The following is a 15549-nucleotide window of genomic DNA, read 5'->3' on the forward strand; positions in this document are numbered from 1 at the left end:
TTAGCACTGACATATTCATGGACATATTAACTATTAAACTTATCATATTGTTGATAAATATAAATATATCTGTACTTTTTATGACCATTAGCCATACAGTATTTAAGCATACGTAGAACAGGTTCAATAGATTATATATGAAAATATCATATTTATTAGAGCGTGGACAGCATTACCTTCGACCACTAGTTGAGTATTATGTATATAAGAATAAGTAGTATAGGGGTATTATTATGGGTCAACGATCGACACTCATAATATAGTTAGTTATACTGTGTAAAATTATATCACAATAATATATATATTTTTGATTGTGTTATTGATGTTATTTAATTTCGTAAATAACTTGTGGGCGTGATAGGAATATGACAAAGTGTTCCATAACTTGTTTCATATTAAAATTATATATTTATACATAAAAAATATTTATTTAAATGCACCGAACCCATTAAAACACGAACTCTGTGGTTTCTGTAGTAAAAAAGACTTGGGTAGTAGAAGATAGTTGGTTAGACGTTCCTGTTACCGATGTAAATAAATTCTATATTTACGAAACTGATATTCTGTTATCTCTAATAGTTTTGCACCATTTTAATCTACTTATATACGGAGGCACCCGATGACATCGAAAGTTAATCATGGTCGTGGCATGTTAATAAATGTCTAATTAATATTTATATATATAACATTTAAGACCCAAAGAAAGACCTGTAATAGGCAGATATAGCTCTTTCATAATGCCTGATTAATATATCTTTCATTATTTCAGGTATACTACTTCCATGCAACATGAAACATTCTAGTTAAACCAGAATGGGGCTTGATGTGACTCTTGACTAACGCTGACCAGATTTAAATAGAGCTAAAGTCTATAAACTTATGAAAGCAATAGTACTATAATATAGTTATACAGGTCACAATTCTATGGAATACAATTACTGCTTTTTACTGAGCGACGTTTCGACTAGACTTCTCTAGTCTAGTTCAATTACTAAATGCCATTGAAACAGTTTATAATATATTTCCCCTATTTCATGTAATTTACATCTGTACAATATGAGAGTAATATTACTGGTATTGTTTTTCTATGGATGTCTAATCAGAACAAATTCACAGGACCAGATTCGATATCCTGAAGATGCCAGTGTTTATATTGGTGGATTCTTTAATGTTTACGCCCCAGGACCCAATGGTTGTTCCAGTACTGTTGATCCATATTCTATACAGGAATTTGAAGCTGTAAGGTGGATCATAGATAAATTAAATAATAATACATTTTTACCCGGAGGGCATAAAATAGGTAATTAGTTTTATTAGTGGTTAAGTACAAATTGATTCTAACATTCTGTTTATAGGTAATGGCGATGTGTGTAGAGGTGGTGGGAGGGGAGACTGTCGAGACACATCGCTATCCGCAGAGTTGAAAGGTTCAGTGTTGAAAGGTTCAGTGTCTTTTATAATCTCATTATGACAAACTGACGCATGGAATAATATGAACAGTGATACGGTATTACGAAAACTTTATGACATGCGCTTGATGGATTTGCCCGGATCAAGTTATAGACTGATATTTTGTTTAATTCACAATGTTACTGAGACATTGATATATTAGGTGAATCTTTAACACTTTTATTAGACTGATTTACTCATGTGATGACTATTTATCTATTTTTATAAATTTGTATTCAGGTGAGATTGTTATATTTTCTTCTTTTCAATACTCTAATACAATCCCGTGGTAAAATTGGCTGAAGCGGACACGAGTATGTATTCTGTTATTGTGTATTGTAACATGCTTAAGGGTGAATCTTGCGTTTTGATTGGTCAATTAGTCACTGTCGATTCCACAATAACACCCCCTTTAGCAAGGCGAATAACTGCGTATAAATATTACAGTGTACTTTTTTCATTTTGTGCTCAACCATCTTCCTCAACTCAAATCTTTATTGATAAATATCTTCAAGAAATTCCTGCTCAAATGACCATCACACATCCTTTATCCAAACACATCTCTGAAATACATAAAACAGTACAAAATCAGTCATAAATTCATAAATAAACCGTTTTTAGGCATCATAAATTATTCGTAACTAAGCAGCGTGGACAATTTTGTTTTGTTTTTGTTTTTTTGCACTCAGCAATGTTTAGCCTACTTTAAAGTGGAAATTTTAAATCAAGGTTTGATCAAATTCTGAATAACACGATCCGCCTTATAATGAGTCATTAGTCACAAGAAATCGTTCGAAAATATAGTAAGGGAGGCGAAATAGCAGCCAAGATGGACCTAGGAGAACGGAAAATTATGCCAAAATTGACAATACGTCAGAACGGTATACATAGCAACCACTAGAATACTAGGCATCACATAGTTTTATAGGGTATTTCGAGGGATGTAAACAAGAACTAGCAATAAAATTGTGTTGACGGTCTGCAAATAAAATAATAAAGGCTAAAAACTCGCTAAAGTTACTAAAAAAACTTCCAAAGCGTAGCCATCATTGTTGCCAAAGGTCACCCTTGTGTAGTCTCGGTTAACAGGCCGTAACTATTTCAATGACGGTTGGCATTAGGCCTACCGGTCAAAAATCACCGCATTATCACTAATTTACTAATCTTTTAAAAAATCTTCAAACGTTAAAAATATATTATTGGAAATATCCGAATAACATTTTCTTTCATAATTTATTTACCAGCGACCCGAGACGCAAGCATTTTAAAATTGAATTTATCTTCGCATGGATTCAATCACTAATTCGGCACACCTCGGCATAAACATTAGTCCGCCGAGGTTAACCGCAATCTGTTTCACAGAGTATTACGAAAATATTCTAATATCTCTGTAAAAGATGAGATCGTTTAACAAATGACGTCATATCACGCGGCGGCAATTATTGGTTCAATGGCGCGAGCATTGTTTCCATAAGACGTTAAGTTAAGATTCGAGCAGAAAGGAGCCTTTTACTCATTTTAATACCCATTTACACTAAAATAGGAAATAATTTTTACCTACAAATACTTCAAACATCTTTATTTATTTTTCTAATACATACGAAAAATGTTTTAGAATTTAATTTGTCGGAGGAAAAAAGTTAATATTTGTGGCTCATTAAGTCCCATCGCTGCCATCCTTATCATTGATTGTCTCGGCCTAGCGAATATTCACTGCGGATCAGTGTGGGTTAACCGATTGCTGATCTCTGAAGAATGTGTAGTCGCCATTGCAGTTTCAGAAGTTTGAAGTTTACACAATAAAATAAGTTCTTTGAAAATCCTAAAAAGAATAGCATGTTACAATGTCAATAAACACCTCCCGTTTCGCATTAGTACACAAGACGCGTTAGGGTTGCGGTTTTACATTAAAACCCGCAACCCTCACGCGTCTTGGGTCCTAATGATCTCAGAACATGTCTATTGGACAATAAACCCCCTCTAAATGCGAAACAAGAGGTGTTTATCTCCTAAATGCTCGAGGCTATGACACATTTCTGTATTATATCTATGATTATATTATATATTTACAGGTATACACGCCTTTAAAACATGTGGAATATCAGAAAGAGCTGTGTCTAGTGCAATTCAGTTATCACAGACTTATAATAATGATAACCAATCTGCTGTTTTATTTTGTAAGTAATTTGTTCAATTTGTTCACCATGACAGATTTGCTACATAGGGTTTTTATTTTATTATTTGAAAAGTATGTGCGCGATGTATAACAAGGTGGGAGAAGCGGATCATTCTTGAGGCTGGTGGAAATATTTTACGAAGTCACTTGCCGGAATATGGAATTTTGCATGAATAGCGGAATGAGTGTAGTAAAGTCAAACAAGAGTTAATCGAAATTCTCTACGTTTACATTCGGCTGTCAACAGTTTTATCACCTGTCCTTGTCGTTAACCCAAGATATATCAATAGTTCGACAAACCAAAAGTCCAATAGCTTCTAGTATTTCCACCCAAACAGTTGATTTTTGGATTAAACTGGTTAGCTGTACTACCCTATTTGATTTACATCAAATGATTTGCAATATTGTATTTCGCACGAATTACAGTGGTATTGAGAATTAATCAATTGCTTTATTTCATTTCAGCTATACTTGGTCCAACATTTAGTTCCGAAACTAAAGATATGTCACATCTGTTCAGCTTTTTGCCAGAGGCAGATCGCCTGTTGATGTTGAGTTACGGCGCTACTTCATCCAAACTTGCGGACCAGTCCGTTTATAAAAACCTTTACAGAGTTGTTCCACCTGATTCTGTACAGGTTCAAGTAGGTATTCAAGAACAGGCTATCATGTTTAAAATTACAACCATATTACCATAAGAAAATTTAGTTTAAATTCGTGGTTTTAAATAGGATAGCATGATGTCATATTGATTATTATTATTATTATTTATTTAAAAATTATCGTTCTACAAACATACCTGCTATAGAAAGCCTATCTGTGTAATTCTTGGTTATAAAAAGTTTATCGTGATTCTATATTCATTTGATCAGATCTTGGCATTACAAGGGAACTTTACAGATATTAAAAAGAAACATAGGTTGGTAATACATATCTATAGGGTACCAGAGTTTGCCAAGGTTTGCCGAGTGGTACTACTAGTGAACTCATTATACATTAATTATTTGAAGATATTGACTGGTAAAGCAGGGTATGAAATAAGCCTCTTATATGGTAACCTCAAAATAGGTTATGCTAATCTGCCTGAAAATTGGTTACGATGCATCAATTTTCTGCCATATTTGTTTTGAGCTGACCCCCCCCCCCCATTTTGGCATGCAATATGGTACAATTTGGATGATTTTACACCACTATAGATAGGTTGTCTACACTTTAACCCTAGGGTCAATTTAAAGATTAGTCAGGTACCCCTAAGCTCATTAAATCCGTATAGTGCCGCTGTCAGGGCAAAATTTCCCTCATAGCACACTATATGGAATGCCCGTTTTCATTAGCCCAGTTCGGAGCAGTAGGACGTTAAACCCCATTTTATTTCATTTCAGTATAGGCCTACCGTATGTTTGAATGTTTTGACAAGATTTATTTAGCCTAAATTACAATGTTTTGAGAAGGATTTGAAGCAAAATTATGACAAATTAATTAGTTTGAATATGTGTTTAGTCCTATTATAATACCATAAATCACCCAGTTTGTACACAGGAATGTATCTTTAAATAGGCATAGGTACATGTACTATTGGATTGCTATGATAATATTAAACAAAGTCGCGGATACCGTACGTCCAATTAAATGGCATGGGTGCTAAATATTTAAGAAAAGATTTTTATTGACTCATCTTAAACAGGTAAACACAATATCAATATGCATTGCACATCGTCATAACATCACAACAATATTCATAAAATTTAGGTTACCGGTACAATAATTTACATACCTGTAATTAATAAAGAAATAGATAGATATGGTATATCAAGGTTGTGGACCCTCTAGAGACCACAGTTTTTATCCAATTTGGATGAAACTTTAAATATATGTTTTTATCATTAAGATCTTGGTTCCTTTTGATAATTATTAACATTAGTGTTACTTTGCTCTTATTTTTTGAAAAAATTTTCACAAGTTGATTTCCTTTATTTTGTTAATGTAGAATGGTAACGAACTGCTCTTTTCATTTTCTTTGTTTTATTTGTTTCGTTTGAATTTGATTTATCTGTTTAGTTTTTGATTGTTTAATTTTTGTTAATGAAGTTGATTCTTTTAAACTTCGTTTTTATTTTTGAACTCTACTTGGTGTAGGTGTTCATCAGGTAATACCTCGACTGAGTTCAATATTGAGATTAGCCGGTTGATTTGTTGGATATAAACCTTTGAATAATAGCGCCTAACAGGCAGCTGTGTTTAATTATGTTCTCCTGATTTTGATTGTTTCTGTGTGTTTGAAGTATATGTTTGTGATATGCGCTTAGAAACACTTCACGTGTAATGAAGCGCTATATAAATCGAACAATAATAATAATAACTAGCATCAGCTGTATACAAACAAACTAGCACATGATGTTAGTCTTCGGTCCAATGACTATCTTGGTGTATTCACATATAATATTGTTAAATAAAGTTTAGCTACTATAGCACACAAACGTGGGTTTGGTTTATATCCAGACAGTAACCACATAACGTAACAATCTAAATGCCAATTTTGTAATCCTAGGCAAAATTCTTTGTACTTGGGTTGTTAATTTTGTAAATCGTTTTCATACTAGATAACAATATCAAGAATCTGAAACGACTGGATTTTCCCCCCTTTATTTTACCACAATATCTCTTTTGTTTTTGTTTTCTATAGGTGATGTTACAGCTTATGTTAGAATTAAAATGGAATTATGTTGGAATAATTTATGAAGACAATGATTACGGTAATGATGCAGCGCAACAGCTCAGAGTATTGGCAACAGCTAAAGGCATCTGTATTCCAGTTTACCATTCTTTCAATAGCATCAACAGTCAGGAAAGCTTTAAAACCTTCCTTAAGGATGTTCTGGATCTGAAACTAGGTGGAATAATCTATATCGGGGATGATGGTCTTGTAAAATCATTACTGGAGCTGTCCACGTCGATAAGTCATGATACTGAAATAATTATGTCCGAATCAAATCGATTAAGCTCATATTACCTCAAAAGAATAGCCAATGAATATTTTTCCATAGCTCGAGGTATGCTTGTAACAAGTGTTCCTAAAATTGACATTAATGAATTTGATGAATATTGGAGGAACATCTATACAATGAATTTTAGTCACACTTGGGTAAATGTTATACCAAATATAGCACAAGAGATCCCCCAGCAATCCGTTTATATGAATTATGCGGTGAAAGGAATTCTGATATTAGCCAATTTGTTTAAGAAACTTCAACAAAAGACATGCACGAACGTCAACGATATAATCTGTTCGCAGCTGAGACAATTGCCCAAGCAGACCTACATCGATGAACTGGGCCAATCCAGAACGAACCTAACCGAAGCATTTCCATTTACCGATCATATGTTCTTGAACACAGTATCACAGGACATAACCTTTGGGGAAAATCGAGAAATCATCTATGGTCCCGAGTATCAAACGTATGAAATTTATAATTTCCAACAATGTAATGGGTTGAATGACTGTGAATTTCTTAAGGTGAGTTCCAGTTCTTTCCTTTCTTCTTATAAACCATTAACACCAATATGAGTTGGTCAAAGGGGTACGATGGCTTAGTGAGTACGGTATCGGGTAACTGACTAGTAGTTTCCGGGTTAGATCCAGGTACTGGCCGAGCAAAGCACGGATTCACCATGTCGGTGATGAAGAAAGGGGGTTATAGCAAGTATGCGCAACACCAAGGTCTACGTGTATACATATTGGCTCGGCAGTTAGAATTTCATGATGAGGAGGCGTGGTACTGGTCCCTCTTTATTTACAAGATTTGTGCAGAAAAGTAGGACTGAAACCCTATTTTATTTTATTTGTGATTTCAGAGAGTAAAACTGTGATCTTGTATTCACTCTGAATCTATTTATTTTCAATACAGGTCGGTAATTACAAAGACGATATTCTGCAAATAAACAAAAGTGTTATACAAAGTTATCCACTTGGAGAAAACCAAGGACCTTACAATCAGCAGCCAACTGCCCAATGTCCTAACGGAACCGACTGTATAAAATGTATTCCGTCTGATATATCTGACCATGTGATATTTGTGGAAGGAGACTGGTATGTTGTGGCCGTTGTCCCTGTGTTTGTACCTGATGAAACAAATACATTACTCTGCACAAACACGATAAGAGATTCTTTAGGAACTGACATCGCTGAAAGCATCAAATTTGCTATTGAGGAGATTAACCACCCAAACAACACATTGATATCTTCTAAAAAGAAAGTAGGGTTGATTGTGATAAATGGTTGTGCATCTGAACTTGTAATTAAAGACAAAATGTTACGTTTACACAAAGGAACTTATCAACTCAGACCCGGAATGAAAAGTTCAGACATTAATCACAGAATTCTTGGTTATGTTGGAGGGATGAGCGGAAGTATGAGTGCGGCCATAGCTGAAGTTCTGGCTAAACTTGGTTACGTTCAAGTATCCTACGCCTCGACCAGCCCACTTCTTAGCGATAGAACTCTGTATCCTTACTTTCTGAGAATACCTACTGCAGACGACCAACAAGCAAAAGTCGTTATTGATATAGTTACCTCCCTTGGTTCAAACATCATCCAGGTTATTTACACCGAGGGTGCCTATGGAGAAGGTGCTTATTCCACATTGGAGAAACTTGGCGAGAACGCGGGCATATGCGTTATAGGTCATAAAGTTCCTGTAGCCACCGACTACACGTTGTATAATGGTTTGCTGGCTAAGTTAAGGGAAACTCCACAAGCTAAGTTAGTGGTGACTTTTGTAAGGTCACATGTTATTGAGCAAGTAGTAAAAGCTGTGACTGAGAGAATGGCGGAAACTGAATTCATATTTATTGGATCTGAAACCTGGGGAAGCAGAGAAAGCGTCATTCCTGAACAGCAACGCAAAGTTTATGGTTCACTGAGTATTGCTTTAGAGTTGCCTCCCATTCCGGCATTCATCTCCTATCTCACCAAGCAAATTATCAATGACCCGTCTGATCCATGGCTCCGTCACTTCTTAGAAAACATGGGAAAGTGCATATTCACCGGAAGTTTCCAAAGAGCGGGAAAAGACGAAGTCATTGGTAAAGCCAGAGAATGTGACTTAGAAAGTTTAGTGATGTCACTTTATGACCAATGGATACCATTTGCTGTGGCCTCAACAAAGGCTTTGGTAAAAGGCTTAGAAAATGTTCTCAGTTCAACAGAATGTGGCCAGCCTGCAACGTCGTGCCCTGAACAAAACCCCACTCTGTTGGCAGAATACATAAAGAAGGTATGTATCCCTTTCTTGTAACGAAAAGATTCTAAGAGCTTAGCTTTCCATAATTTCGATAGATAAGTAGATCAGGAAATGTGACACTACGGTGTCGTTAAATAGATCAATTATGAACTACTTCCCCTTAGTGATACAGCCCGTGATACTGTCGTCTAGAAGTTTTCTTTGACTTCACATCATGATAACAATTTCCAATGTTAAATTAAGACTGGGACACTTTTTACGTTAACGATGTTTTTATATCTTTACAACATCCAGAATACAGGAAACTAGACACACATCTATGACATTAAATATAAGCTACATATAAGTTCTCTCTCCCCAGCTTGTGTTTACTGGATTACGATTAACATGTTTACTGACGTACCCCCTAACATCATATGGCTCTCCTACGACTTAACGAGGTACTCTAATCCGAATGATGTTTATTCCCCAGCCTCTCAGCCCAGGAGGCTGTGGTGTTCCGGGCTTCCCAATGATATCGAAAGGAAATTCAACCGCGCACGTTCGTTATAAAGAAGTTACGTGCATGAGTCATATCGAGCCCCGGGAAATTGACCAGGTACCTCCTTTATCGGATTGGTCAGCTGCACAGACGCTACCCTGGATTTCAACACAGTATACTTATATGGGCACCTCGGATGTCGGCTAATTATAACCACGTTTCTAACACATGGGACTACCATATTTGGATTATCAGACTACGATGGCATTGCCCGACTTTAGACCACCAGTGTTGTTAGCCTATTTCTTGTTGTCGGTGGTACTAGCTAACGACGACGAAACATTAACCAGAACCTCTCTACATAACTTAGGTAACCTCCACAGTATATAGACCCCATAGAGTTATAGAAACATATCACGCTTAGAACTTAAAGCCAAATCCCACCAGTGTTAGAGAGAAAGAAATTAAAATTATCAAAATACTTGAATGATCTTCATAACTTTCATCCTGCCTTCATTAGACCGGTTAGTGCAAGAAACTTCATTGCTTCATTCCATCATTCATATATTCGTAGAATATGTTCCAATAGATCTCAACGATTACAATTTTTTTAGCGCATGCGCAGTTTGGTGACTCAAGTAAAGATAAGTAATATTGGATTGGAATTTAGTACGTTTTTATTTTTATATTTACAGAATGTAAAGTTAGATTTATATGGTAAAGGTAGCCAGGAAAGAGTTTTTGATGACAATGGTGATGGTGTTGTCAAATATAAAATAATGCATGTTACTTCAGGAGAAAAACTATACAAACAGGTAGGCATTGCTTTCCTTTTAAAAAATATATAAATATCTTGCTTACAAATAAATTCGGTAAATTTAGCTCTTTCGAGCTTAGCACGGACTTTCTTTCAAGCTGATTTGCTCAAACGTCATGCATACATGGTTTAATATCCCTTTAATGGAGCCACGGTGGCGCACAGACCAGGAAGTTCCAGTTTAGTGTTGAGTATGACATGGCTCTAGTTTACTAACGAACAGATTCCGGTTCCAGGTAAGTATGGCATAGCTCTAGCTCTATATTTATTCAGTAACTTGGCGGAGGGGAGGGGGTCGGAGAACAAGCAAAATATATAAACCCCTCTTCCGGTTTCAAATAAGCACATAATATTAAGGGCAAAAAATGAATAGATAAAAAATGAAATTATATAAATATATAACCCATATTAATATATTCATTTACACATAAATTTAGGGTATTTAAAATCTGCTCATGTATTAGAATTGAATAAACCTATGTGCATGGTTAAACACTGACATATTTTCTTCTCTATGTGTTAGCTTTTTGAATCCCTATAGCAGCATTTTAATGCTTTGCTGTTTAGGATCTAAAATGTCAAGACGCTGAGCATCTTAATATAAGGGAAATTTCAGGACTTAAAATAAGTTGTGATGTCATGCTTTGGTGTTGGCGTACCATTATTTCAAATAGTGGTACGGACAATGTGTCAAGAGTACATTATTTATATTGGACCCGCGTGACGTATTTCATTGAAATGCACGTGCTAACGCACTCGGGCAATTTCAATATATTACTTAATATGTCGCAGTTGACCATTAAACTACACATAGTGCTAAGCATCTTCTATACTGTATTGCGACGTTTGCAGTTAAGATTATTTATTTGTCTTGCAAATTTATGAAAATTTACATTACTGCAGCCCAATCTTAGTTTAGTATGTATAATTTGATTTTTAAATAAAAGATAGGTATTTTTGGATCATGTTTAGAGATTTCTTGTTTTAAATTTTATGAGTGATGAAATTATTATGGACTGATGTAAGCTGTTCCAGATTCGGATAGCTGATGGAATTAATGAATTATAATACTGGTTTACTTCTCAGACTGTATGAGGATAATTTTAATTTAATGTGGTTGGACAAATAATTTGGAACCGTGCTATTAATGATTTTACATATTGTCTGTATTTTTTCCCCTTTTCTCCTTTCATTCAACGTAATAATACCAGTTTCTAGATAAAGTAAACGGTGGTTAGTTCCCTTTACAGCCCCACAATAGTACGTAAGTTGTTAAGTTGAAGGTGTTCTAATTGATCTGTGCAACTATCCCAAATAATGTCGGTGTAGTCTAGATGCGGTAGTATATAAGAAGGGTAAATTATGGAAAGATATTTTCTATTTAACCTGTACTTTAGGGATCTCGAACAAATGATTAACTTTGATACTTTATTATGTGGATATCCCATTCAGGTTTGTGCTGGAAGACAAGTCCTAAGTGGTTTTACACATTGATCAGTGTCCATGTGTGATTTTGTTTCTGTGGGGTTGAAAGAAACCAGAGATTAGGTTTAAGGTTGAAGTTATTGGGGGAGAAAACTGACACCAATATCGAATTCCTCCAATCTGATTGCTTTTATAAATCAACATAGTGAATATATTTTGATATTTTATCAGGTTGGGTCATGGTCCAAATCACAAGGCATCATCTTCAATAAAGATTCGTTATATTACCCTGTTAAAGATTATAATTCTGTATGTCTAACAGATTATACATGCAACAAATGTTTCCCTGACAAGATGGAGTAAGTATGCATAAAATAAAAGTTTTATCATTTTCTATGGACATCATCAACTTTACGGTTAAACAAAATTAACACTTTTATTGAATGTGCCCCGAATTGAACTGGTGGTTTCAGGACGGTTTACCGGTCTGCATAAGTTACCAGTAATGGTAGTTATTTAGGGTGACTCTGGAATATTATACTGAACGAAAAGACATGATTAGTGTTCGGTGGAGGGCCTATTTTAGCGTGCCTCTGAATAAATAATCCGAGTTTTGAACAAATTCTATGTAGCCTTGTGATTCTGGCAAAATTGTATAGGGAAAGTTTGCAATCATTATATAATCATCGACTACTTTCGATGTCTGTTTCAAAAGTTTTGTATTGTTGACGTATTCCCGCCATCTCCCAAAGCACGAAAATTACATAGCAGAACACTGTCAATTTAATTCTGTTACATTTTGGATATAAAAGTGTCAGCGTGATATCATGTTATGGGAAGTCAAACTCAGGAATTTTTACGGAACCCCCAAACACCGGAAACCGTGCTTAGCCAGTAAAACCTTACATCTGGCCGTTTCATATATTTAGTGGACGTTAAACCCCAATTTTATTTCATATATATTATTTAAAATTTCCAGGGAAGAAAGTCCTAAGCAGTCAACAGATGGGATGATTCCTGCTATAGTTGTGTTGGCTGTGCTAACGTGTCTTTTGGGTATTTCTGTAGTCATCCTAGCCATTCATTGTCATCGATCACGTCGTGATAGACTATTACAGGAACCACATTATGCTGAACCGGAAAACATAAAGGAGTTCAACAACAGAAATGATAAAGGTATAACTATATAGCTACTTATATTTTAAAACAAATATATGTATTGATTCTATGATATCATTTACGGAATATAGTAAATGCAAAAATACTTCAGTTACAGTTAGACCAATCAGGCCATATCATGTTTCATTGGCGTGCAGAAAGGTGGCAGATGGTACCCAACCAAAGGGCGAATTTGTTTCACAAGCTGATGTTCTTAATTTGAATTAAACGTTTACTTCATCTGTTTTTACATATTTAAAATGTGCCCCTGTCTCACATTTCTGAATACTAGACCTCATGATTAACATACAAACAAAAATGAAATGAAATGGGGTTTAACGTCCTACTGTTCTGCTCCTATACTGGGCTAATGAAGACGGGCATAAGCCATACAGTGTGCTATGAGGGAAATTTTGCCCGGGCAGCGGCACTATCGCCTACTCTTACATCGAATTCCAACTGCCAAGGGATCTTTTACGTGCATTCCAATGTATACACGGGACCTCGGTTTTTCGTATCATCCGAAGGACTAGACAGCTGTCCTTGTCAGGCCCTCCGTCCTGCATCACTGACAGGGAGAAATCACGCCGGAAAATCTGGATGAACTTTCTCGGCCAATGCAGGGATCGAACACCCGACCTCCAGGCTAGCGAGCCAGCGTCTTACCCACTTAGCCACGTGATCCCCTAACATACAATCAAGGAGTTGACCCCCAACATCAGCGAACCTGTGAACGCCACTGTTCTGTTCTGGTGATGAATCTAATTTACTTACTTTCATTATGGTTATTATTACAGGCAGAAATTCGTCCAATCAGATTACTTCAGGTATGTACTTAGCAGCCCCATCCAATAGCGGTACAGGATCGCACGCTGGTTCTGCAGAGGATATGTATTTAACACCCCAACCACCTCAACCAGATGATACCTATTTAACACCTCAAGCATGTCGATCAACATCAGCACAGTTATCTAGTATTTAATAATCAAAAACAAGATGGAGTAGATCAACAATCATGTGAAAACCTTCTGTGGGGGTTTACTTTTCCTATCTGTAGTGCCTTATTGTGTTGGTGAAGCCTTTGTAGACTAGATGTTTGCTGAGAAAGTTTTTCGCGATTTGTCAAGATGGCATTTCACTAACCAGTCTAACAAAAGAAGTGTGGCTGATCCTTCTGATCTAAGTAATATTTGTTGGACAGAGATTCGATAACCATGATTTTAGGGCGGAATGATCAAGGAAAGAAGCAAAAGAATATGTCTTTGATCAGCTCCCGCTACAAGCCATGCTAACATTCACTATATAGAATGTGGTATACCCCAAGTATCAATCACACGGACATTATTATTATTGTTTTGGTACACGGACATCTGCATTTCAAAATCACTCGTGGTTGCTGCCATAAAACGACTTGATTATAAGTATCAGTTGCACGAACACGCTGTCTGTGAATATTAAATATTGAGCTTCTTTTACCAAGAACGAAACTTGTCCCCGAGCGTTGCTGATCTCCTTACTGTTCTTGTGTTAGGGGCGAGGCTCGTTGAAAGACGCCCAACGGCACCGTCAATTGAAGTACAATCTACCTGAAACTTGGCATGATTGTTTCTTAGACAAATGCACATCCCTTGAAATTGCGCATCGATTTTTGATATAATGCCACCATTCCAAGATAGCGGTGATGAAATGAAATGGGATTTAACGTCCTACTATTTTGCTCCGAACTGGGCTAATGAAGACAGGCATACGCCTTACAGTGTGCTATGAGGGAAATTTTGCCCGGATAGTGGCACTACGGCTTACTCTTATATCGAATTCCAACTGTCAAGGGATCTTTTACGTGCACGCCAATGTGTACACGGGACCTCGGTTTTTTCGTCTCATCCGAATGACTAGACAGCTGTCCTTGTATTATAGCGGTGATGACACCATGTTTACTTCGTTTAAAAACGGAATTCCAAGGAAGTCTCTTTTTTTTTGTTTTTATGAAGAAGGACATCCTGAATATAAATTTTATGAATCTATCCTTATAATAATTTATTATTTTTACCCGATATTTTCATATATTCATTAATGTATATCTTATTTAATGACAATACCAAAGTAAGGCAGTATGCCTTCTCATTATAGTTATCGATTTTATTATTTCGTGGAAAACCTTTTCAGCCAATGTTATCTCCATTCAAAGTTATCTGCTTTTTAATAATTTTGTTTTTCATGTTTAATAATTTTATCATGAAAAATACTAATTATATCTAAATAAACATATATTTATAAGAGTTGTATCCCTTTTAGCGAATTCTATCTCCATTCAAAGTAATCTGCCTTATGAGAAATTGTTTTATATTTATTCATTTTATCATGTAAAACTGCTAATTATGTCTAAAAACATATATTTACGGGCGTACAAGAAAAGACAAAGTTTAGAGAGCCCTGGTGGTGCGGGTTGACTCGGTACCCGGTTTCGCATAGATTGAATGAACCTTTTTTTTATAACAGATGACCATCAATTTAGCATGTAGTTTCATTTTTGGTAGATTATTTTATTTTTCTCATTAATAATGTGTGTGTTCAGTGGTAGCGCTGTCTGTGGTTGAGAGCCTTCAGCTCACGAAAATTTGAGGAAAGTTGGAGCCGTGCAACGATACAAGAATTAACGTCAGTGGCAGACACACTCGAATTCCCTCTGAAAATCACATCTTCTAAAAAACTGTAACCTCTGCGACGTTCACAAGGTTCATATAAGGGGGCTTAGCTGCCCCAATGGTTCTCAACACATGTGATAAATATCCCTTAAAGTTGC

At 35.9% G+C, this 15549-nt stretch overlaps 1 protein-coding gene across 1 annotated transcript; it reads left to right on the forward strand.

Moving 5' to 3' along the window:
• Positions 1–819: 819 nt before the first annotated feature.
• On the forward strand, positions 820–14906 carry LOC126830550 (uncharacterized). Its single transcript, XM_056102954.1, has 9 exons — positions 820–1300; positions 3522–3626; positions 4091–4269; positions 6309–7139; positions 7531–8898; positions 10042–10161; positions 11820–11947; positions 12568–12764; positions 13544–14906. Exons 1-9 carry the CDS (start codon positions 1057–1059, stop codon positions 13726–13728), a joined length of 3357 nt encoding a protein of 1118 aa, XP_055958929.1. The 5' UTR covers positions 820–1056; the 3' UTR covers positions 13729–14906.
• The last annotated feature ends 643 nt before the right edge of the window (positions 14907–15549 follow it).

The sequence above is a fragment of the Patella vulgata genome, chromosome 8 (genome assembly GCF_932274485.2).
Source record: "Patella vulgata chromosome 8, xgPatVulg1.2, whole genome shotgun sequence".
Lineage (NCBI taxonomy): Eukaryota > Metazoa > Mollusca > Gastropoda > Patellidae > Patella > Patella vulgata.

What these genes read in the sequence shown, in the direction of transcription:
- LOC126830550 (XM_056102954.1), top strand. Translation starts at nt 1,057, where the DNA reads ATGAGAGTAATATTACTGGTATTGTTTTTCTATGGATGTCTAATCAGA. An exon ending in ATGACTGTGAATTTCTTAAG is followed by an intron (nt 7,140 to 7,530) that starts GTGAGTTCCAGT and finishes TTTTCAATACAG; the next exon opens with GTCGGTAATTACAAAGACGA. An exon ending in TGGCAGAATACATAAAGAAG is followed by an intron (nt 8,899 to 10,041) that starts GTATGTATCCCT and finishes TTATATTTACAG; the next exon opens with AATGTAAAGTTAGATTTATA.